Source organism: Capronia epimyces, assembly GCF_000585565.1.
Source record: "Capronia epimyces CBS 606.96 chromosome Unknown aczIQ-supercont1.5, whole genome shotgun sequence".
NCBI lineage: Eukaryota > Fungi > Ascomycota > Eurotiomycetes > Chaetothyriales > Herpotrichiellaceae > Capronia > Capronia epimyces.
This window is the reverse complement of record NW_006912908.1, coordinates 708,181-730,178: the sequence shown is the minus strand read 5'-3', so window position 1 is coordinate 730,178 and position 21,998 is coordinate 708,181. Positions and strand designations below refer to the sequence as shown.

At 52.9% G+C, this 21,998-nt stretch overlaps 6 protein-coding genes across 6 annotated transcripts; 5 read left to right on the top strand and 1 right to left on the bottom strand.

Moving 5' to 3' along the window:
- Positions 1 to 1,478: 1,478 nt before the first annotated feature.
- On the top strand, positions 1,479 to 3,192 carry A1O3_06197 (uncharacterized protein; the record flags this gene model as incomplete). The annotated part of the gene is made up of 2 exons (XM_007736317.1): positions 1,479 to 2,330; positions 2,386 to 3,192. The coding sequence occupies 2 exons, from the start codon at positions 1,479 to 1,481 to the stop codon at positions 3,190 to 3,192; spliced, it is 1,659 nt and encodes a 552-aa protein (XP_007734507.1).
- A 585-nt stretch (positions 3,193 to 3,777) lies between these two features.
- Positions 3,778 to 5,593, top strand: A1O3_06196 (uncharacterized protein; the record flags this gene model as incomplete). Its single annotated transcript, XM_007736316.1, has 2 exons — positions 3,778 to 4,394; positions 4,444 to 5,593. 2 exons carry the CDS (start codon positions 3,778 to 3,780, stop codon positions 5,591 to 5,593), a joined length of 1,767 nt encoding a protein of 588 aa, XP_007734506.1.
- A 1,549-nt stretch (positions 5,594 to 7,142) lies between these two features.
- Positions 7,143 to 7,912, top strand: A1O3_06195 (uncharacterized protein; the record flags this gene model as incomplete). Its single annotated transcript, XM_007736315.1, has 2 exons — positions 7,143 to 7,373; positions 7,436 to 7,912. The coding sequence occupies 2 exons, from the start codon at positions 7,143 to 7,145 to the stop codon at positions 7,910 to 7,912; spliced, it is 708 nt and encodes a 235-aa protein (XP_007734505.1).
- A 1,968-nt stretch (positions 7,913 to 9,880) lies between these two features.
- On the top strand, positions 9,881 to 10,717 carry A1O3_06194 (uncharacterized protein; the record flags this gene model as incomplete). The annotated part of the gene is made up of 2 exons (XM_007736314.1): positions 9,881 to 10,271; positions 10,341 to 10,717. The coding sequence occupies 2 exons, from the start codon at positions 9,881 to 9,883 to the stop codon at positions 10,715 to 10,717; spliced, it is 768 nt and encodes a 255-aa protein (XP_007734504.1).
- A 3,696-nt stretch (positions 10,718 to 14,413) lies between these two features.
- A1O3_06193 (uncharacterized protein) lies at positions 14,414 to 18,460 on the bottom strand (the record flags this gene model as incomplete). The annotated part of the gene is made up of 1 exon (XM_007736313.1): positions 14,414 to 18,460. One exon carries the CDS (start codon positions 18,458 to 18,460, stop codon positions 14,414 to 14,416), a length of 4,047 nt encoding a protein of 1,348 aa, XP_007734503.1.
- Positions 18,461 to 19,180: 720 nt separating this feature from the next.
- On the top strand, positions 19,181 to 21,335 carry A1O3_06192 (uncharacterized protein; the record flags this gene model as incomplete). Its single annotated transcript, XM_007736312.1, has 2 exons — positions 19,181 to 20,533; positions 20,583 to 21,335. The coding sequence occupies 2 exons, from the start codon at positions 19,181 to 19,183 to the stop codon at positions 21,333 to 21,335; spliced, it is 2,106 nt and encodes a 701-aa protein (XP_007734502.1).
- Positions 21,336 to 21,998: the final 663 nt, after the last annotated feature.

The window sequence follows — 21,998 nt, the reverse complement described above, 5'->3', positions numbered from 1 at the left end:
CGTCACGCAGATGCTTATGCTATTGTGGTCATTGGTGAGTTCAATGGCTTGATTTAATAGAGACATCGGAGACGTAATACAGTAGTATACGATTTTCGCTGTACATGGAACATAAGCAGAAACTGCATGGTCAGAGTCCAACATTCAAGGGAATGAAAGTCGGCCGTTCTGGTTCTGTTTCACCACAGCTCCTTTGGTGCTGTTGATGAGTCCTCGACTTTGTTCGTAGCCACTGAGACGCTTTGTTATTGGCTTCGGGCCCCAGTCCATGGACAGCAGTAGTCACGATCGCCGAAACCGAGGGCAACATTAACGCCGTTCGCTAGGGGTACTCCGGGTCGACCATGCCAGCTTGCCGCGGGGTCGTCGGTTCGGGGGTCCTGGGTTGAGGGAAACCCGAAGCAGAACCACGTTAGAACGGTACATGGCACTGAGGGGAACGCTAGGCAGAGTAAGTAAGTGTCAAGGTGAGCAAGGTGAGTGCGCAGGTAGTCCGTAGTCGTTATAAAAGTGGCGCAGTCGGGCCGACGTCACGTCGCACGTGAGCTTAGAGCTACAGGGCAGCAGGTTTTACTCATCTTTTGCCGCCAAGCCACGCCCAATCCCCTCGCCGCTTTTGGTCCTGTCCAGTGTCTATATCTAGCTCCTGAGCCTTGTAGGGCGATCTAAGCGCCAACGCGGTCGAGGGGCCTAAGGCCTGAGGCCAACCCCGGACACCCCTGCTTGCGGCTTGGTTGCTATGTTACTCCAACGTTACTTTCGCTTAATAAGCCTGTACCTTAAACTGAGCCAGCTGTCTTTTGACCAACAAGTTGGCTGAAACACGCCCTATAAGCCCATGTCACTGTGATCCGGCAATGGCAGTGGCAGCGAAATGAAGACTGAACAGAGTGATCGGTATACCGTATCTCGATGGGACGAGATACTTATCCGTACTCTGTAAGTCCCGGCGCCTGTTTGAAGTTTTGAACAGTCAACAGTCGAGTCCGTCCGTCCTCTGGAGGACAGCACAGTGACCACTGACCAACTGACCACATATGATCGGCGGGACTAATACCTAGTCTGTTGATCCAAGCCTAACGGGTTGGCTTAGGAGGCTACTAACTAACTGCCTAGGTAGGTACTAACAAGTGCTACTGCACCTAAGATTTGGCCGCTGCAGAGACCTCGACATTGATCTGGCCCCTTGGAACACTTTACTGATGCCTAACGCGAACATTTACTAAGTACATGTAGTGTCCGTCCCTCGATCTCATCCGCCACGTGTACTCCGTACATACTACCTACTACTACGACAGTACAGTGGATAGTCTTTCCCTCAACCTGTACAGAAGATGACTTGAAACGTCTAAGTATATCTACTGTTATTCTCTATCTGTGTCGATAAATCTTCTCGCCTATTCCTCACTCCAGCTACATTTGGCTCAGCGGTCTCCCAAAGCCTACAAGTCTGACCAGGTGGCAACTTTTCGTTGCTGATGGCGAAGACCTCATCCACACAAGTTCCATCTTCAGACGAAAATGAAACGGAAGAAACGGCTGTGAGATCAACGGGGCAGGATGGCAGCTACTCAAAGCTGGAGTCTAACCAGACAAAGCACCTTTCAGACCCCGAAGTGGCTCCAAGCAAGCATTTCAGTGGCCTCGAGGTCGTCAACCACGGCCATGGTTATTCGGACCTAGAGGTTGCTCCGAGCCATGGTCACCTGGAAGGCATTCAGTCCGGAAACCTTCAAGCATACCAGCCAGGCGTGATCGGGCTGGGGGAATCCCAGGGCCTTATGCCAACCCATCCAGGCGTAGGTAAAGATGCTGAAGGACTTATCGCAGCGGAAAAGAATATTGAGAGCCCAGACGAGGAGCCTGGACGAAAGGGGACCATCTTGGGTCTTCGACGGCGGGATTTCTGGGTCGTGGTCGTGGTCGGTGTCGTCCTGCTGGTCATCGGAGCCGTAATCGGGGGAGCAATCGGTGGAACTCGCCATCATAGCTCAAGCTCAACCGAAAGCACATCCAATCCCTCTGGCTCTGGCTCGGCAGGATCTGGAACTGCAACCACGTCTTCGGGCTCGGCAGCGACGTCTACAGCCGCGAAGAGGGGAATCAAGCAGGGCTCGGAGCTTGCAGCGCTGGCATGGACAGTGAGCGACACTCGCTATCAATACCGCGTCTACTACCAGGACGAGGACAATGCGATCAAGGAATCGGCCTACGACAGCTTGACCGGATCATGGCAGGTGGGTACCGTTTTAGATGGCTCTGAAGTGTCGCCTGGCACGTCGATCGCAGCCGCGTCGCCGAAGGAGTCGAACTCGGGCTCAGACTCAGTGGTACTTACTACGATCCAATACTGGTGGGGCATTATGGAATGCTGACAACGTGTAGTCTATTGACCTGTACTACCTGGACGGCAGCCTTGACCTCCGGGTCATCTCTTCATCCAGTGGAGTGTGGAGCTCGACTCCTAGCTCGAGTGCGCAAACGTTCGACAAGAAGGACAAGAATGCAAGACTGGCGGCGTACTTGCTGGAGTGCGCACTGTGCCCTAACACGTCGCTGGTGGCGTATGCGTCCAACGGCAGCGTCGTGCTCTACAACCACACGGCCCCGGAAGCGTGGGAGAACGGCGGGATCTACCTCGAGGGATCGGAATCACTCTCCGCCTCGGCCTCGGTAGCGAACGGCTCGTCAGTCAGCTTCCAGCCGTACAGCATTCGGGGTTACGCGGACCAGTTGAATCTCTACTACCAGACGGGCGACGGCAACCTGCAACTGACGTCGTGGTTCTCGTGGGAATACCAGCGCGACCACAACCTCAACCTCACGTCCACGGTCGGGTGGCAGAACAACGGGAACAACGGGAACGTGGGCAAGATCGCCGCCAACTCGTCCATCGCCACGCTGTACTTTGGCGACGATGGTAACGGCAGCCCCGCCCACGTCCAGGCCGTCACCTCCGGCTGGGATAGCTCGTCCGGCTCATACTCTGGTCTTACGGTCTTCGACTGGTCCGACAACGCCTGGGCCAACGCCGTCTCCCCGACCTCGCTGCAGACAGGGTCGGGCGCCTCGGCCGTGGCGGCACATTTCTATCAGCGAGTCTATGCCGTGTCTGATGGGATTCTAAAGCAGTTCGCGGTGGCGGACGATGGCACGACTTGGACGGTGATTGGTAATGTGCCGACGTTATAGATGTACCCGTGGCAAGGCGACCGGTGCTAGCTACATCATGCATCATAACCTACAATTTATATATCCGTACAGTATGTCAATTACTCGCTCAAGGCCCGTTGGAATAGATTCCTGAGTCTGTTTCCGTCCCAGGTACGGATACTCCATCGTCCCCTATATCCGTATATCGTATATCGTGTATCATCTCTCCATGCGCTAGGCCTGTCCTGGCAAGATCGAAAACTCCGGAGCTAGGACCAATCTAGAATAGTAATCAAGATACTGTTCCCAGATCCCAACTCGAAGATCACAAACACGCAAAGGTCCTCCGTGCTCCATACTCCATCAACACTGTCCGTCCTTCGCGACTGTTCGTCCTGTGGCTCGTGCTTCTGACAAGTCAACCTTTTCGACGTTCGCTCGCTTGTACCCGGATTCCAAGATCCTGCCCGTGCCCCCGTGCCCCCGTGCCCGACGCACGCGCCTCTCCTGCCTCCTCGATTCATCTGAACCCAACTGTCCCAGGCCTCGCACACCTGCGACCTGCGTCACTTCTCTCGTTCACTTCTTCTTTGTTACTTTCAATCACATCTTACCGATCATGTCATGGAAGCTCTGATCTACAATGAATCACCGATCGCCGAATATTTAGAGGCAGACGCCATTCCCTTCGAGTCCGCAGATCCTCCCTCACCGACGCCCTCCGCCCAGACCTTTGCGCCTCGGGGACTGCCGAAGCTACGCGAACGACTACGGACCATTCGTGAGACTGCTGCCTCGGTCACCGATGTTGCAAACGAGCAGTTTCTCGAGCGTTTCCGCTATACTATTGTCGCGTCACAGCTATTGTACGACGATCCTAAGCCGAGAAGATACACGCAAGATGAACAGGGGGTCGACACGCATCCGCTCTCGATCCAGGGCGCTGTGATAACTGCTGGGATCTCCTTCTCAATAGCTTTTGTTGTACATCTGCTACGGCGGGGATACACGACACCACAGTCCCTGCGGTGGACGGACATCTCGACCTACACACTCCTGTTGCTAGGAGGCAGTGTCCTTTTGATTTATCTCGTTCGCCGTCAGTACCTCGACTTTATCCGGCGGTCTGCTGGCTCGGCTCTGAGGAAGGCGGTGTCGAACTGGGCTCGGTTCGACGCTACTGCTGGAGAAGCGCTCCGATTCGTGCAGGAGGTGGAGATTGTCTCTCGGGGCTATGAAATGTAAGGCTTGGTCCCCTGGCAAGTGACAGGTTTGGCTTACCTTTCACAGCAGTCAACCCTTGCCTCCGATCAGCCGGCTCGAAGACAGACTCCCGTCAAGTCGCTGCCGTGAATTGCGGGCGACACTTGGCAGCGCCCTGACGGCCAGCATCCGTTGCAGCGTAGACGCCCACAATGCGATTCAACCTTTTGTCAGGGATTCTGATTTGCAAGGATATCACGACATATACAACATTACCATGCAGGATTATTTGGACACCGTGACTATTGCACACACGACACAAGCCAACGCTCACCATTCCCTGAGAGAGCTTCGTGTTTTATTTCGGCTTCACTGGATTGCTCGGAAGGTCTTTCTATGCGACCTGCTTGCACTCCATTCTGGGTCTACATGGTACAATATTTCCCAGTCACGAAAGACGCTACAGCTCTTGCAAGACCTCGACGCAACCATTTTTCACGGAGCGCAGGATCTGCATACCGCGGTCATCAGGGAGGATGTCGGCGAACGCCTCCAAGAGTCAACGGACGCCGACCAAGCTATCGAACATGACACCGAATTGGCCACACCCCAGAAGCAACATGCCAAAGCACAAATGCGCCGCTTTGAAGCTGTGGCAAACTGCATTCGCGTCTTGAATGCGAAAGTCCATCTTATCCGAGAAGACATTGACCGGTCATCATGCAATCACGATGTGGCCGAATTCAGGACGGAAATCTCTCGTCACTACGAGACTCTAGGCCCTGAGATACGAAATCTCCTGGTGGAGTGGGAAAAGGGGCGGAATACCATGTTTCTGGGGGTAGGCGGCGATTTCGACAATCGTCGTTTATCTGGCATGTCCAGCGATATTCGATCCCCTGCTTCGCCTTCCCCGAGCAGCCTGGGAGGCCTGACGATCGTGGATGGAGGTCCTGCAGAAGCATTTAAATTATTGAGTGGCGAAGAGCGCGGGGCCTCGGATGCCGCAGGATTGGATGAAGAAGTGTTTGAAGCGGTGGCTCTGCCACGCAAAAGAATGTCCTGGGCATACATGAGTCGAGAGGAAAAGCTGGGCAAACTGCACGAAGACCGGAAAAAGCGGGCAACCTTGCTGGAGCATGCCGAGAACACGACAAGCATGTTGCGGGAACTGCAGATGGTTATCAAGCACCGCCCCAACACAACCCGATCCGACAAACGGGTCACCTCGATATGATTGACAGCGTCAGGGAGTCTTGGTCCTACGCGCGGGTTCAACCATGACCCAGGCCTTGGAAATAAACATATCCCAGATGGCCGTGGTCCGGTCAAACATGATTCATGAAACACATGGAAGGAGTTTCGGGAGCAGCTTGAGCAATACAATACAGAATAGACAAGCGCAAGCGAATGAGCGATTTTCAGCCGACTGAACTGACATTGGAAGCATTTTCATTTGGACGGTAGGGGAGAGGGTGGTGCTTCCACCGGTACAGAGTAATTTCGAGGTGATTCGGGGAACATGGAGCCATAGCGACTATTAGGTATTATATACAGATTTCGCTATATATTCCAAGTGGTGGCTAAATACCGTGTATTTCTTTATAAATCCGGGTGAGATGCGCGAAGAATCCTGACAGGCACTAGGTGCCCATCTGCCCTTATTCGACCTCCCCAGGACGTTGTTGCTCTGAAAGGCGAACTGATCGAATGGAGGAACGAGTTGAAGGGAAAGATAAGTTGCAGCGGAAGATGGTGAAACTGTCGTGTCAAGTAAGGGGTTGGTGTCGCGGCTCCTCTCAGTCACGTGCGAAATTATGACGCGTTCTGGTATTCTTGGCGTGTTTGTTGCCTGCTTGGCAACCCGAACGCGTCAAGCGGACAGCCTTCCTATAGGTACATGTAGCCTGGCTCAAATATCCCTTCTACCTAATTCTGAATTGCGGGGTGTCCGGAGTACTGTAAGACCACGTTTTGCCTTTTATCAACTTGTTTTCGCAAAGACATTGTCCTGCGGGACACGACAACGATGCATGCTCAAGACTGGTATTCCGATGGTCGAGCTCAAACATCTCTCTCTTCAACCCAGTTCCAGAATTGCGTCTTTTGGCGGCACCCGCGCTGCCACCACCAAAACCTCAGCATGAAGCCCTCAACATCGCAGTTGTCACTGCTTGCCCCCCTTCCCGCCCTCCCCAACCTTATGATCACTCAAGACCGGCGCTTGAGAGCGATCGTCGGATGATAACCGGCACTTGAAAAACTTTGTACCACCAAAACCTCCTGTACGAGCCCTCAATATCGCATTATTACTACGCTACGCAGTTTGTCACGCAACGCGCCTTTCTGAAGAAACAAGCGAGCACTCCTCGGCAACTTTCTGTTGCTGCTCCTCTCTCTTACCTTACTCTCACGCCGACCTGACAGCTTTCGTCCATCCTCGACGGTATTGTGCGAGTTTCAGATCCGCTCTACCCCACTTGATGCAGGAATTGGTCAGGCACGGGGTGTAAGACCACGTTTTGCCTTTTACCAGCCTATGTTTACACGACAACGAGGGATGCTCAAGACTTACTCCGATAACTCGGCTTAACGAGGCTTGGCATGGGGCGGTGGTATTTCAGACAACGCCCCTGCCAGTGAACTTGACAAGCTAAGCAACACTCATAAGGTCAACATTCTCAACTCAACATCAATCAGTGTCTCTCTGGCGAACAACCACTATGTCACCTCAAGCCTTGGAAGATCCCGTCTCCGTATGTCCTCCCCCTTCCCCGGCGGCTGCAATGCTGTCACCACCTGTTCCATTGTCGACCGAATCAAGCTTATCGAGCCCATGTCGCAAAAGGAAGCGAAGCGATGTAGAAAGTACAGTTGCTTCTAGTACATGGTCGTCGTCGCTATTCTCGAGGAAGGCGAAGCAAAATATTGTGGAGCGAAATGGTGGCGAGCATTGTTGGCATTGCGGTGCAGGAGCGCCACATATTGCCCATGTAATAGGCAGAGAAGACGGATCGGTAAGCGGGGCAACAAGATGGCCTGAATCATCAGTGATTGATTCGTGACTGACTGTTGTCAGTTCCGCGACTATGTTGCTTCCGGCCTCTTGACATTTGATCATCTTGGAGATGAGCAAAACGGTCTTCCCCTATGTCCCTCTTGCCACCAGGCGTTCGACGATCTCAACAATCCAGGGCTGATCTTCATCCCGACCGCGCTGGACTATTTCATCGATTTTGAGGTCAAGGATTACCAAAGTCGAATCGAAATCGCACAACGGCATGGTGACGTCCCTCGCCGATTGGTCCCTACTCCACAAATGTACTCCGATTATCTCAAAAGAGAAGGGCTCGTGTCTTCCGAGGCAGTCGGCGGCCTCTACTGTCGCTATACCCTGCGGGACTTCTTCCCCATACATGTGGTCAAGAGCGCCATACCGGGATTGGGTCCGTTCCAAGAGCCAGGATTGTGGTGTGGCGCCCCGATGGCCGCACTTAGACGCGCCTTCCAGATCATCGGTAGCCTACAGTGGTGGGAATCCCAGAACCTCAACTAGAGCAGTTATGGCAGTTGCGCAAGTTATACGCTCGAGAAATCACATCAACAGATGGGCATGAATCTGCTCAAGGCGTACGAGATGCTGACGGAATGCGGCATGACAGCCAAACTCCGGTCAATACACCTGGCTCCGCCGCGTCAGTGCATGCTGCCTCAGGAGCAATGTCAAGAGATGGCGATCATAGGGACCACAATCCGATGTCAGAAGCTACCGCTCGAGGCTCGAAAGTGATGCAAGCAAACCGGAACTTAGCGACATTGCGGAACCAGAAAGGCGCTCAGCTCGTGAAGTTTGGACGTGGCTCTTCCACTGAGACTAACATCCAGCGATATGTGACCATGATATTGTCCGAATAAGGGCACTCAACCGAACGGGGTCTGTGGACATTTTGCTACGGAAGGAGTGCTGGACCGGTTATCCTTAATCCCCCTTATCAAAGTCATCCGTAAGACACTTCAGGTAGCTTGGTATCAGCGAGAAGACAAAACGAATCAATAGCGCGTGCCTCACGTAATCGCTACAATTAGGGAGTTGGCATGTTTTGTGTTCTATCCACCCATCCTCCCACCTGCGCGCCTAGGCGCCTACGCCAGAATGTTCGATGGTGTTCAAGTTCTTGTCAATGGTCACGGGTTCGGTATCCGACGCTGCCGGCCTCGCTTCGCATCAGGTTGGTCCGGCCCCGAGCCAGAATCGTACACGCGTAGTCGGAGTGGAAGTACGTCATGGCTGCCTGTATATGTGTGAACTGTGTCAGCACCTACAGAGTACCACCAGTACTACCAGTACTACCTAATTCGGTGATCCTGACATCGGAGCATCGGTCCGGTCTCGCTGTTCCCTGTTCCGTGGGATACTAGAAGTCTGCTAGAAGACTGCTACTGCTTCATCAGACATGGAAAATGGCGCACCCTGAACTGAACGACGATCGACGACCGACGACCGACGACCGGCGTCTTCATTCCTCGAACTATTCCTCTCTCTGTACTCCGTACACAGTATTCCCGGCCCCGTTCGCGTTCGTACCGCCCGATCAACCGACCTTCCGCCATGTCCGTGTCCGATATCCTTCCTCACAGCCTCACAGCCTCACAACCTCACCCTCACCCTCACAACCCGATCTTGAGATCGGCGGGACTAGTGTCCATTCACTAGACCCTATACCATACCCTATCCCCCGGCGCCGGCCAACCTGGACAACTGTATTGTTCAGCAGTTTCGCCACACGTCTGGAAGACCTTGCTATAGCCGTCGTATCCGTAGCTGCAGGTGAGTCCAATGTCAAGGCTGCAACATTTTCGGCAGGGCGTTCTTCCTGCGTCTAGTTCAACTCTCCATGACGGCTTCGGCCCAAGCAGCCGCTGTCAATCATCGTGGGCCTAGGGACAATGCTTTCTGTCGTACATCGCCCTCGACACCAACTTTAGATATCGAATTTGCCACACACCAGCTGCAAGATTCAGGCTTCCTGCACCTGCACCTGCACCTGTAGGCTCATGACGGGCCACTATCCTACGTGCTACTACTTCAGCAGCTCAGTCATCCTTGAATCTCGCCCAGGCATCAGGCGGCAGAATACGAAACCCTCTGATCCTTGGAATGACTCCCACCATTCGATCGCCTCTCATCACTAATCCCTGTGCGCCTATTCAACTGGAACTCTTGCCCATCTCGAGCGTAGCCATAGCCACAGCCATAGCCATTTCCAGCATAGCAAAAGCATCAGATCCAGGGGTGCGAATCTGCTAACGCTGAGCTGCCTTGCCTCTGGGAGCAGCCGGCTGATGTTCCTGCTCAATGGCTTCGTTTTCTGCTGACCACCAGTCCGATCCCTATATATACCCGGTACCACGGCCTTCTGTCCACGCGTGTTTGAACACGGTCAGTCCGAACCTACTTTCCGAACAGAAACACGGGAGACCAGTACTGACCACGGAGAGTATCCAGCACAAGATCAAGATCAACATGTCCAGTGAAAGCCGAGAACAAGAACGCGAACGAGAAACTCACCTTCAGAATGGACTGACTCACATGGAGGAGACTCAAATCGAGGCAGCCATCCTTGAGATCCGCCGCATCTCTGAATTACCTTCACCTTCACCTCCACATTCACATTCACAGGTGTCTTGGGATGAGCGGGTCCGTCGCGCAAGGACAGCCATTGCAATGCTGGAGGACACGGGTTTCATGCAATACCCCGACCGCAGCGAAGACCGCACACTGGTTGTCAGTTCGTTGCAGAGACTGGCTTATCATGACGCTGACGGAGATGGGATCCCGGACATTGCGGAGTGGTGCACGAGGCAATGGCTTGCCATGCTACAGACGAATGCTGAAGATATCGCTGCGCTCCAAGGTGAGTTCCAAGCTGAGGCTGACGCCATCAATCTCCTTCGACCTTTCTCAAGGGATACATACTGCATAGGTTTGGGCCAAGCATGGCTAGCTCGCTCACAAGCCATCCTCGCTCGCATTCACCGCACTGAAGGGAGCTCTTCCAGCGCGAGTAGTGGAAGGAGACCGACAAGTGAGACTGACAACTTCTCCTACTCCTACTCGGCGGAAGCAGCTCGAGACGAAATCGAAAGAGCAGCCGCCGATGCCCGAGCACACACTGCAGATTACGTGGAAGCCCGAGGAATGCTCATCCCCGCAGTCGACTATTTCACCCGGGCTGTTGACGTGGCGGAAAGAAGGGGGAGACTTTCTGGCACGCTTCTCTCCGAGGTGAGCAACATTCCAATCTTGACGTGCTGTGCTTCACCCAACTCAACCATCGACAACGTTGAACCTATAACCTAACCATCGACAACCTTGTACCTATAACCTATAACCTTTCCACAATACAAACCTTTAACCTTTCCAATACAGATGGCAGAAGCCAGCATGAGCCTCGGCAACGTTTCATATTCTCGCCAGAACGAGCACTATTTCCATCTGGCAATCCGCCATATACGAACAGCATCACAAATCCCAGACTATCAGCTATCTCCCTACTTACAGCAGTATGTACCTACATCCCAGTCATCCAGTCTCTTTTCTTCGCTTCGGGTTCCGGGTGGGATTCAGGTGTCTTAGACACAGACGTCTAGACTGTCTTTGTTTATCTATGTCCAGGTTGATTTTGATTTTGATTTTGACTCTCCATACCCACAGGTATCTTGATGAATATGGTCGATTCGTCAATTGACGCTGACGCTGACACTGACACTGACATTGACATTGTCGCCTAGCCTGGACCTGGACCTGGACCATGTGCGAGTGGCTGGCGAGTAATTGAATTCATTCATTGTATTCTCTACAGCAACCCTTGAAAGTGGCAGGTTAGGCAGGTTATGCAATTCTCTCCCGACAGGAGGGGAAGGGAAGGGAAGGGCCAGCGTTCTTTAGAGCGATAGAGCAGCGAAGGCGTACAGAGTAACTTGTAACGTGGGTGTCGAACCAGATACGAGTAATAGATGGCCGGTTGGTAAATATAAGCAGGAACTCCTTGGAGAGCTGACTCGGGATGCGGTAGCGTATACCAGGAAGAAGAGATGGATTGCTCAATAGACTCAGCGGTTGCTTTGTGTGCTGCAGGTAATGCCACCGCAGTCACAGTCACTCGAGTAGGAGTGCGGAACTGTCATACATATGCTGTCACTCAGTCTCGACTATCTGCGATTCGCCATGCGGGCCTAAGCCTGTGGGTGAACTGCTTCATGAAGTGACCTGGCAGTGGTCGGGAAGCAGGATCCCGTCAAGCTCAGGCATTCCCAGCCTTGTGCTTTAAGCAGAGAGGCTGGTTTAGGCTATACTATACTATATAGCATGCGCTCCCCCTGCGACCCGTTGATGGAGAATAGGGAACATTTCAACCTTCATTAGACAGATCCAAGAGGGCTGAGCTAGATGAACGCACCGGGTGGGCTGTGCTGCTTTATCATAGCTTGCGTGAAACTTGAAGGATATTAAGATACTTCCCGCTAGGTTCCTGCTCTAGCGAAGTAGTCCGTACTTTATTCACTACGGACTACTTCCTGCGCATTCAATCTTTAATTTAAGCTCTCGGTTCTACAGCATGCTGCCATCAACAAAAAGAAATCAACTCATCTTCTCTTCCTTTCTGTTTCTTTTAAGAGCTCCCCCGGAATCCAGATGCCATTATCCGTCGAGCGAGGAGAGCTGATCCCACGATAAAGTGACTAGAACCAGGTCGGAGAAGGAGACAAGAGCCATCATATGAAAGCAACTCAGTTGTCTTGGTTTCTGCCTGCTTGTCTACTTCTACCTGTCTTGCTGTCTAGTATCTAGTTTCTGCCTGCTTGCCTACCTCTACCTGTCTTGCTGTCTTAGTTTCTGCTTGCCTGCCTACCTCTACCTGTCTAGTATCTAGTATCTAGCATGCCTACCTGTCTTGCTGTCTTAGCTTCTGCTTGGCTACCTCTACCTATCTTGCTGTCTAGTATCTACCTAGTATCTAGGTTGCCCAAGGTACGTCCTACTATGCCTAGGTACCTATACCCTTATTCCTTTCATTAGCGTTGGTCTAGGTAGTTATAGTTACGCATCGTTCGTAGTCAGCAAGGCTGAAAAAATAAGGGGGCTAGGGGGCCCGCAAAGGCAAAGGCAAAGGCAGACCTATGTACTACTACGGAGTACTGTATTATCTCGTGACATATACTGTACGGAGTATGTGCTCCCCATCTCGGTCATCTATCTCTCTCGTCATGTCATGTCATGTCGACTCTCGACTCTCGACTCTCGACCGCAGTGATGTGAGTACCCAGGGTGCTCCTTGCCATGTAGAGGGGGCAGTTTGACTGCTCGTGTCTTTGTGTTTGGCTTTGACGAGGACGTTGAACTCAAAGAAGGCGAAGGTGAAGGCGAAGGCGAAGGCGAAGGCGAGTTCGGTAACATCTAAACCCTACTCCCTGAAGGTCAACTATGACCATCCTATCCCAGTAGATGTCCGGGCACCATCTCCCTCGCCCTCACCCTCTCCCTCGCCCTCACCCTCTCCCTCGCCCTCACCCTCTCCCTCGCCCTCACCCTCTCCCTCGCCCTCACCCTCCAGGTCTGGTTTGGTACTCCAATACTATCAGGAAGCGTGGCGTGCCGTCTTCATCGTCGGAGTTGGATACTGTATCCCCGTTGGTGTTGGTGTTGGGTATCTGATGGGACTGTATCCTCGTTGGTGTTGGCCATGGTATCTGATGAGACTGTATCCTCGTTGGTGTTGGCCATGGTATCTGATGATACTGCATCCCCGTTGCTGTTGGCTATCTATTGTTGGCTATCTGATGATGTGTCCACGTGAGGTCGCAAGAATCCCGCCAGACGTGGGTTACAGTATGCCGGCAAGTTTGGTTTGTGCTGGTACAGTAATCGGTCAGTTTTGGTTTTAGTTTTGCTTCTTGCCGGCCCTGTTTCCTTGTTCGACTGTTCCTGACCATCACAATCACAATCATTCCAAGGCTGTTATCCGATTTCCACTCACAGTCATTGCAAGGGCTGTCGATTTCCACTCACAATCATTCCAAGGGCTCTATCCGATTTCCACTCACGATCATTGCAAGGCCTGTATCTGATTTCCACTCTGGCTTTACATGTATGTAACCTGGATCACGACGAACATGCCAGTGCCTGACACCAAGCGAGCATGAGCAATAGGCCAGCCAGCCTCGGCCCTTTGCCTACATGTAGGTCTACAGTCTGGCCAATATGTCCAACCGTGTCTCTTGTCTCGGGACAGCTACATGTACCCTTCTCCCTTCTCAACAAGCGCCACGATACTAGGACGTCCCAGGCAATGTAAATGCAAATGCAAATGCAACTCGGCCGGTCTCACCATCATCGCGGCGCGGGATTTCTTGACGCTTCAAGCTGGGTTTTGCTTCGGTTCGGTTCGGTTCGGCGACGAAAATACTCAGAAGGGAAAGCCTGATTGTTCTTCGAAGGAGTCGCCACCAACGGTCAACGGCAAAGAAGGAGATCAGAGCCTCGACTTTATCATATATTCTTTGAACTAGAACCGTCTTGGAAAGTATTAGTGATTCCGGTGTGTATTGTGACAAGTACTCTGATTTACTGTGACAAGTGCTCTAAGACAGAGGACGGAAGAGGGTCACAAGTATTAGAGACAGAAGCATTCCCGTATTCTTTATTAACAAGGTCCTTATACATTCGTACAGAACTCTCTATTACTCCATATTCAACCAACACGGATAGGCATCTGAGATCTCCCACCTTTACCGAAGCGACCATTTTCGCCCATAACCGAATGGGATCTTGGATTCATGGCTGTAATAATCATGAGCATGACATCTTAATTCATGCACCCAGAGTTCTACTATTACTACCACCAGCTCGCGCCCGGATGGACTCCATTCCATGATAATGATGCAGTAGCAATGCCTCAGGAGCCCTCGGTAGTGGACCAAAACCTTAGAGGCCAAGTTCGTCAACGTCAACGTCAACGTCAACGCCAACGCATACCCGCCGCGCAAAGACTCCCACTCAGTCAAGGTCCATGGGAAGCTCGGCAAGCAACCCTTCTCGGTCCCCTTGGCCAGCCTCGTAAGACGTATTTCCCACACTCAAGACAGCATGTGGGCTGCTGGTCTTCCAGCCCATCATGCCTCCCCCGCCCCATTCATAATCCTCCTCGATGCTGAACTCCGCCCCTTCCCTGGCACAGCCATTTCCTCCTTTCGCTATGATGGTCAGATCGCGGAGCTGTCGGGGGTCGAACTGAAATCCCAACTCTCGAGGAATCGGCATGATCTGGGGATCTTCATCTCTTGGTCGCTCGCTGGAAGCCACACCCGGGTAGAGGGTGGCAGGTACCTTGAACGGCGCGAGTCCCATCGCGGCGTGTTGGTCAAAGTCACGCCTGTCCTCCAAAGAGCCACTCTCCAAGGGCTGCGACTCTCCTTCCTCGCCTTCGTCGTGTACCAGGCTCGGCTCGTTGAGCGATGGATCTTCTGGTTCAGACTGCCCTTGAGCAAGGGGCTGGACGCTCCGCTCATGAGAATATACAGGAATTTGACCAGGGTCATCGTCCATGTTTTCCAACTCCTCACTGATGCTCTGCTGATAGAATCGAGAATTGGTCCCAGCCTCACTCTCAGTTGCACTGGCTTGTTTGGTAAAGAACGCCAACCGTTGACTTCGAACGAAGTCTGCATCTGGTTTGTCAGGCTCTACCAGCACCGACGCGGCAGGGATTTCTGCAGTGCTCTCATGAGCTTGTGGGGCAGAAGTTGTAACCGACTTTTCATCCTGCATATCAAATGTGTCTGCCACAGCTGGCTGGCCATAGGTATAATCACGCTGAAATTGTCTTGGGAAGACTTCGCCATGGGACGGAGGAACAATACTGTTCGCTGTATCCGGCTCCGCCACGCCGAGGTTGGGCATTGGAGCCTCTTTGCGAGCATCATCCCATGTGATTTCCTGAGGGGTTCTTGTGCGAAAGGTAGTGTGGACGTAATATGTGCGCAACACCCTGTTCTTCTCTTCAAGCTCTCCACGTGTCATCATGGGATTGTAGGGGAAAGCGCTGTCCAATTCCGTAAATCGAGACCGTTGATGATGCTGCCATTTCCCTTGACGGATACGTCTGTCGCGATAAAGGAGAAAGTGCCCTCCAACTGTTGTCGGGTCCCATTCGATCAGATTTCCCACGGGATATGCTGAAGAGAGCTGTGGTTGGGGCTGAGAGAGTTGTGATTGGGGCTGAGAGAGCTGTCTGCAGGACAGAGCTCTGCTCCCGTCAGATCCGGTCAATCCTGAGGGATACGCGACCTCATTGCCGTCAGCCGTATCGTGTTTGGTGGGAAGATTGCTCGATGCGGAGACAATAGAGCTGTTGGCAGGCCAGGGGGGACGTTGCAGCGACTCCAAACGGCTATTGTAAGGTTGACCAATGTAAGGGTCGGGTCGTCTGGGGTCGAAAGGACATTGAGCGTCGAGTTCGCGCAATGTGGGATTGGAAAACTGGCGATATGTCCCATTTTTGATCTTGTTGTCCCTCCAATGCAGCCAGCGTCCATCTTGGGTCTCGATATCCCACGCCACAGGTTTGCCCCAGTGATCAAGGCCATTGGCGAGGAGCACATCGCCAGGTGAACAAAGGCCTCGACTCGGCTTAGTTGTCGTAGGCTGCGATCCGAGCGTGATTGACGTGTCGTTGATGCGGGCGTCATCTTTTGGCATACCCTCTTGCCCCTCTCGACCGGTTGAGCTACCGCCGAGAGGGGGTTCGTCGTCGTCGCTTTCAGCCTCGACCTTTCTATGACGCAGCCAGGGCCTCGATAGGCGCCGCTTGTTCTTTTCCTGGTATGGGGTTGTTTCCTGGTACGGGGTTGTCGACGTCAGCTTCGAACTTGGGGATTGGCGCCGGCTCCGCATAGAGGAGGCATATTCCATGCTTGCATGGTCAGAAATTCCCGACGTACCATCTGTGTGACCATCAGCATCTTCAACACCCAGTGCCTTGGCTTGCTCGAGCACGCTCTTCTCTCGGGCCTCAAGTTCTTCTTTCATCTGCTTTTGCCTTTGCCTGTGAAACTCCAGGTCCTTCCTCAGTGTATCGACGCGATCTGTGACGGGTTCAAGAAACTCGTCAATCGAGACCTCTTCACCGACACCGATCCTTTCGATGATCGACCATGCCCGGCGAAATTCATTGCGGATTGCAACGAGACCGTTGTGGCCAACTGTTCGCGCAATGTTGTGCTCAACTTCGAAAGGATCCTCGATGGCAAGCAAATAGCGCAGGCGCACATTATTGTCCCCTTTCTGGGTCCATTTGGCCTCAGTCCATCCCTTTTCCTGTTTGGACAGAATGCCGCCCTTGTGTCTGATGGAAATGACATCCCGGGTCCAATGGAAGCCTTCACGGGTGGCGTAGTATTGAAAAAAGCCTCGCAGCAATTGTCCGGCAGACTCATGATTCTTGGGGGCTGACGTGTCTCGACGCAACTCGTCAATCTCCTTGGGGTCTTGGAGGAAACGAACGTCGAATCCTTCGAACAATTCGACCTTTTTACCCGGGTTCCAGTCATCCTCGATCTTGGCCAGGTACTGCAGGTTAGGGATGAGAGGAGGGGACGCAATGTTCATCAGATAGTGAAGGACCATCAAGATGTAGCCGTAGCTGGACAAGGTGCCGCGGTAAGGGGTATTGATGTCTCTTAACTTGGCCCAGATTTTGACAAAGACGCCAATGTCCGCCACACGCTGATCAAAGGTGTTGTAGAGCTTGAGCAGTGCAGAGTTGTGAAGAGCGACAAAGTTGGTGAAATTGACATCGCATTGGATCCCACAATCCCCGGTAAATTCCAAGCCGGTATTACCGCGGGAGATGGATGCTCTGGGAACAGCATTGGCGATCTTGAGGTCAGTCAGAGCTTGCTCAACAGCATCAATGTCTGCATTGGTTTCTGCTTCATCTGCAGGCAAGGGATTGACCTCGGCGGCGGGGGTTTCAAACGAAGATTTCTCCCAGGCGGCGCGATTCTCACGCAGGTTGTTGAGCAAGTCGGGCTTCGGGCTTTGACAGATGCGCAAGATGGGAACCCTGGTGTTGGTGAGAAGTCGTGCGCCGTATCCCTGGTCAAGATATGTCTTTTCCAGGACACGCCGGACCTCCATGTTGAACGAGAGCTCCTCGTCATCGTCGTCAAATTCTGACTCCTGCTGCACACCCGGTTCGTCGTCCATCGTCACACTGTTTCTCTCTTTCGACCAACTCGGCAATGACAGAAGCAGATCCATGTCGCATCCGGTCAGTGCGAACCCATTTGCAAGGCTGCCGTAGCACTTCAGTTTCACTTCGTCAATGTTCAAGTCGGGGTATTTCGCCTTGAGAGCTTCCTTTGCAACCGCTTCAAGCTCCTTTCGGAAGTCTTCCTTGGCCAATGCCTCGTCTCTGCTCAGCCTATGCACACCATGGGCCTTTTTCCCGACGTTGTTGAGATAGTCAGACTGCTTCATGATGACATGTCTCATACTACGCTGCTGTTCAACAGTGCCGAAACCCATGCTGCCGTTTGGGTTGAACAGGTTGGCGTGACGTGCGGGAGGTCGTCCATAGGCGTAATATTGATTCTGATCAACAGCTTGTGCCGCTGGATAGAAATGCTGGGCCGGGCCAAAACGTCCCGACCGTCCGCGATGACCACCTCTGGCAAGGTCCTGATACTCTCGGGCGGTACCCTGACGGAAGTTTTGGAAGGATTGAGGGTAGGGTGGTGGTGAGGGGTAATGAGGCTGAAGTGAAACGTTGCTTGAAGCTGGTGGTGGGACTGTGCCTAGAGGCGGGAAAGCCTCATTGTTGCTTGACAGCGGCGCCACCTGCTGATTTTGGAAAGAGGCAGCCTGGTTTTGAGCGGCGTACTGATAATGCTGCTGCTGACGGTGATGATGAGGTGCTGGACCTCTGCTGTGGCCACGGCCGCGACGATTGCCTCGGGTTTGTTGCGCCAAGTGATGTGAGCTTTGCTGCAGTTGATCCCAGACATGAGGCGTAAAGCCGGGGGGATTCTGTGGTGCAGCCATTGCTATCTCTAAATAACTCTAGTAATACTAGTAGGATTCTATTATGTGAACCCGGGAAGGTGTGACAGGGTGTTGGTGTTGCTGCTGTGCCGGACCTGCCGTGACATGAGGAAAGAAGAGAACGCTGGGTTGGGTGACAAACGGTGTTTTATAGCAGGGCGGGCAGTCACTGAGCAGACCAAATGAAGGGTGGTGAACGGTAGTCAACGAAAAAGTCACTTTTAGGAGCCCGAGAGACGAGGGAGGAGGGAGGAGGGCGGCCTTTGAGGACCTTTTAAGGTGTATGTGGTGGGTTGTTTGTGTCACTTGCCCGGGCAAAGGTCGAACTTAGACGAGAAGAAGAAGCGCCCGAGAAAGAGACCACGTGATATCACGTGATATATGACTAGTGGAACAACAGATAATCCGAGACCGAGACCGCGGGCGGAACAGCCTTGGCATCGGATCCGCCGTTGCAACCTGAACTTGCCTTGGACTGCACTCAACAACGCGTGGACTCTGGACTCGCCCGTTCCCGCCGCTGGTCCTCGAGATGCTCTACTCTGTACGCATTGATACCTAGTACCCTCTGTACATTCCAACCCCCAATCTCCCTTTCCCCTTGATCGACCAGACAGCAACGCGTGCCTCAATCCACCTACCCGAGCCCCGGTCTTGTAACTCCATCGCCTACAAATTGGATGTGGCCTGGTCCATATCTATGCCCCCATCATAGGCAGCATGAACCCAGGCTCCGTCCCAGTAGGCGGACCTGCGAACCGACCGCCAGGCGCTGCTCCTGTGGTGCGCCGCAAGAAGCCTCAATCTGATCCGTTCTGGAAAGGCCCCAGGAAGAACCCAGCCGGCATTAAGCAAGTAAACGGCCATGCCACACCTCCCATTAATGGTCAACTTCCTCCTAAGCGGACTCCTGTGCCCAGTGGTCCACCATCTGCCTCTCCCTCCAAACCTGCCATACCCGACGTCGAGCGTGTAAGCGGGTTCAGTGATCCGCGTCTCACTGCCGAGGGAATTCCTTACAAAGACTACAAGCTCGTAACATCAAAGAAAGACCTCCTGAACGGTCTGCGATATCATCTTCTGCAGCTAGCGGGTGAGAAGCCTATTGATATCCATAACGAGACCGAATTCCCAAAGCCTGCCCGCCTCCATCGGCGTGATCCTAGAGCACCACCACCGGGTCATCCACAACAACAGAACAAAGAGGAAGAGGCATTGCCCGATCCAAAAGATGGCATGAATGCCGCAGAGCGAGAAGAGGTGAATATGAGGAAAGAAGCTCGGCAAAAGGAGCGCGAGGCGAATTTGGCTCAGATAGCACCCTCGCAAGGGGCAGGGAAAAAGATCAATTTCAAGAAGAAGACGCAACAGGTCTTCCGGCCAGACTTCTCCGCCGAGGAAAAACGTCGGATTCAGACCAACTATGAGGAAAAGTTGCCATGGCATCTCGAAGATTTCGACAACAAACATTGCCTCATTGGCCACCATCAGATGGGGTCGATGGGCACTACCGTGGCATTCGTCTACGAGCCTGGGGCCGAATCTGGGAAATTTCGATTGATTCCCATCGAGAAGGTCTACCAGTTTAAACCCAAGCGCGAAATCGTCCAGCGAATGTCTATCGAGGAAGCTGAGGCGGCCATGAAGAAGCGGGGCTCAGATCCTGAATGGCTGATCCGACTAAGAGAGAGCCGCATTGCCGACGCAACGCGAGATCTAGCCGCAAGGCAGAGCAAGGGACTTTTTTCAGGCGCCGCCAAGACGGAAAGCTTTGCGGGCAGAACGGGCGAAGATGCTGACTTGGACTTTGAAGATGATTTCGCCGACGACGAAGAGGGGGATCTCTTCGCTGACAAGGACGAGGATGAGAAGTTCGCAGAGAAACGGATTAAAGAAGATCAGCTGCAAGCCAATTTCCTTGACTTCAAGGACCTGAAGGAATATGACGAGGCAGAAGAACGAGAGCGGCGCGAAGCAGAAGCTCGCAAGAAGAATTTCCGAGAGCTCAGGAAGGCTCTCGAACGAAGGGAGCGCAACTTCAACCATGCTAGCGACTCGGAATACGAGTCAACGGTGAGTTTGTTGATCTGCCAGTGCCGTTGTCCGTGCTAATGAATCACAGACCGACTCTGAAGAAGAACGCGAGCGTTTGGAGCGCGAGCGTATTGCCAATATTAAGAAAGAAGAAGAAGAAGCCGAGGGCAAGAAGTCTGCCCTTCCGTCGTCCGGGACGAACTCGCCATCGGGCCGCAAGGAGAAGAGAGCCGGCACAGCAAGCGATCGCGAAGGTGGGATGAAGAAGTCCTCGTCCTCGAGATCGCTAAAACGACCGGGTTCACCCAACCTGTCTGAGGCTTCGGGCACAGACGCGTCCACTCGAAAGAAGTTAAAGTCACGACATATATCATCTGTACAACCGACGCCGGGCCAGTCTCGCCCAATGTCACCTGCAGACGTTCTCGAGCCTTCAGCAGCCCTGAAGGCACGCCGACGCGCTGCAGGGAGTGGCGCGGGATCCGACACGGACACCATGCTCAGCGATGGCGGGGTCATGTCGGACGCGAGCCGGGCCAGGCGACTGAAGTTGAAGATGTCCGTCTCACCGCCTGCAACAGGGAGGTCGACGCCACAGCCCTCTTCACGCGCCGGCTCGCCTGCACCGCGAGGGGCACCCTCTCCTATCCAGCAACCCATGAGTCCGACCGTTTTTCCGTCGGTGCAAGACATCAAAAACGCCATTCCGTCCCAAGGTATAGCGATCAAGGACTTGATGAAAGTCGTGGCACATCCGAAGGACCGGCGGGCGGATTTCGTGGCCTTGGTGCGGGAAGTGGCGCGTATGGATAAGGAGAGAGGGGTGTTGGTATTGAAATGAAGGGACAGGGATAGACTAGCTGATGAGAGCTCTACATGGCGCGGATGGATGTGTGAGAAAAGAAGACGGTCAAGTCGAGATGGAAATTGTATAAGGGGCTGTCTACTGTCTCTGTTGGCTCTGCTGTCTTGATGTCTCTACTGTCTCTGCTGTTCTGTCTCTGCTGTACCGTCTCTGCTGTTCTGTCTTGGTTCTCGCATTAGACTCGGCGGATTAATCTGGCCTTTTTTGGATGTTGAATCAATCAAGCCCTTTCGAGCAGTGCATGCGTGCTATTGCTGTTACTGTTACTGCTGCTGCAATCGACTTGAATCGAGTCGAATTGAATCAAATTGAATCGACCAGAGAAGCGTGCACCCTCTCTCTGGCCAAAAGTAGTTGATGTATAAATCACGATGTATGTATCATGATGTATATATCATGGATCATGGATCATGGATCTTATTACTTGAACTATGGTTCTGGTTCTGGTTGTGATTGTGGTTGTGTATTCAGGCATCAATTTGCAGTCTGTCTGTACTATAGGTATGGTAGATACACCGTCATGTGGTTGTTTAGTTATTTAGTTGGTTGATTGTTTGGTTGTTTGGTCTTAACCATTTTCCTTCTCCCAGCTTAGGTTGAGAAACAAACAATTGGCTGAAAGCTGTTTGGTGCATGATT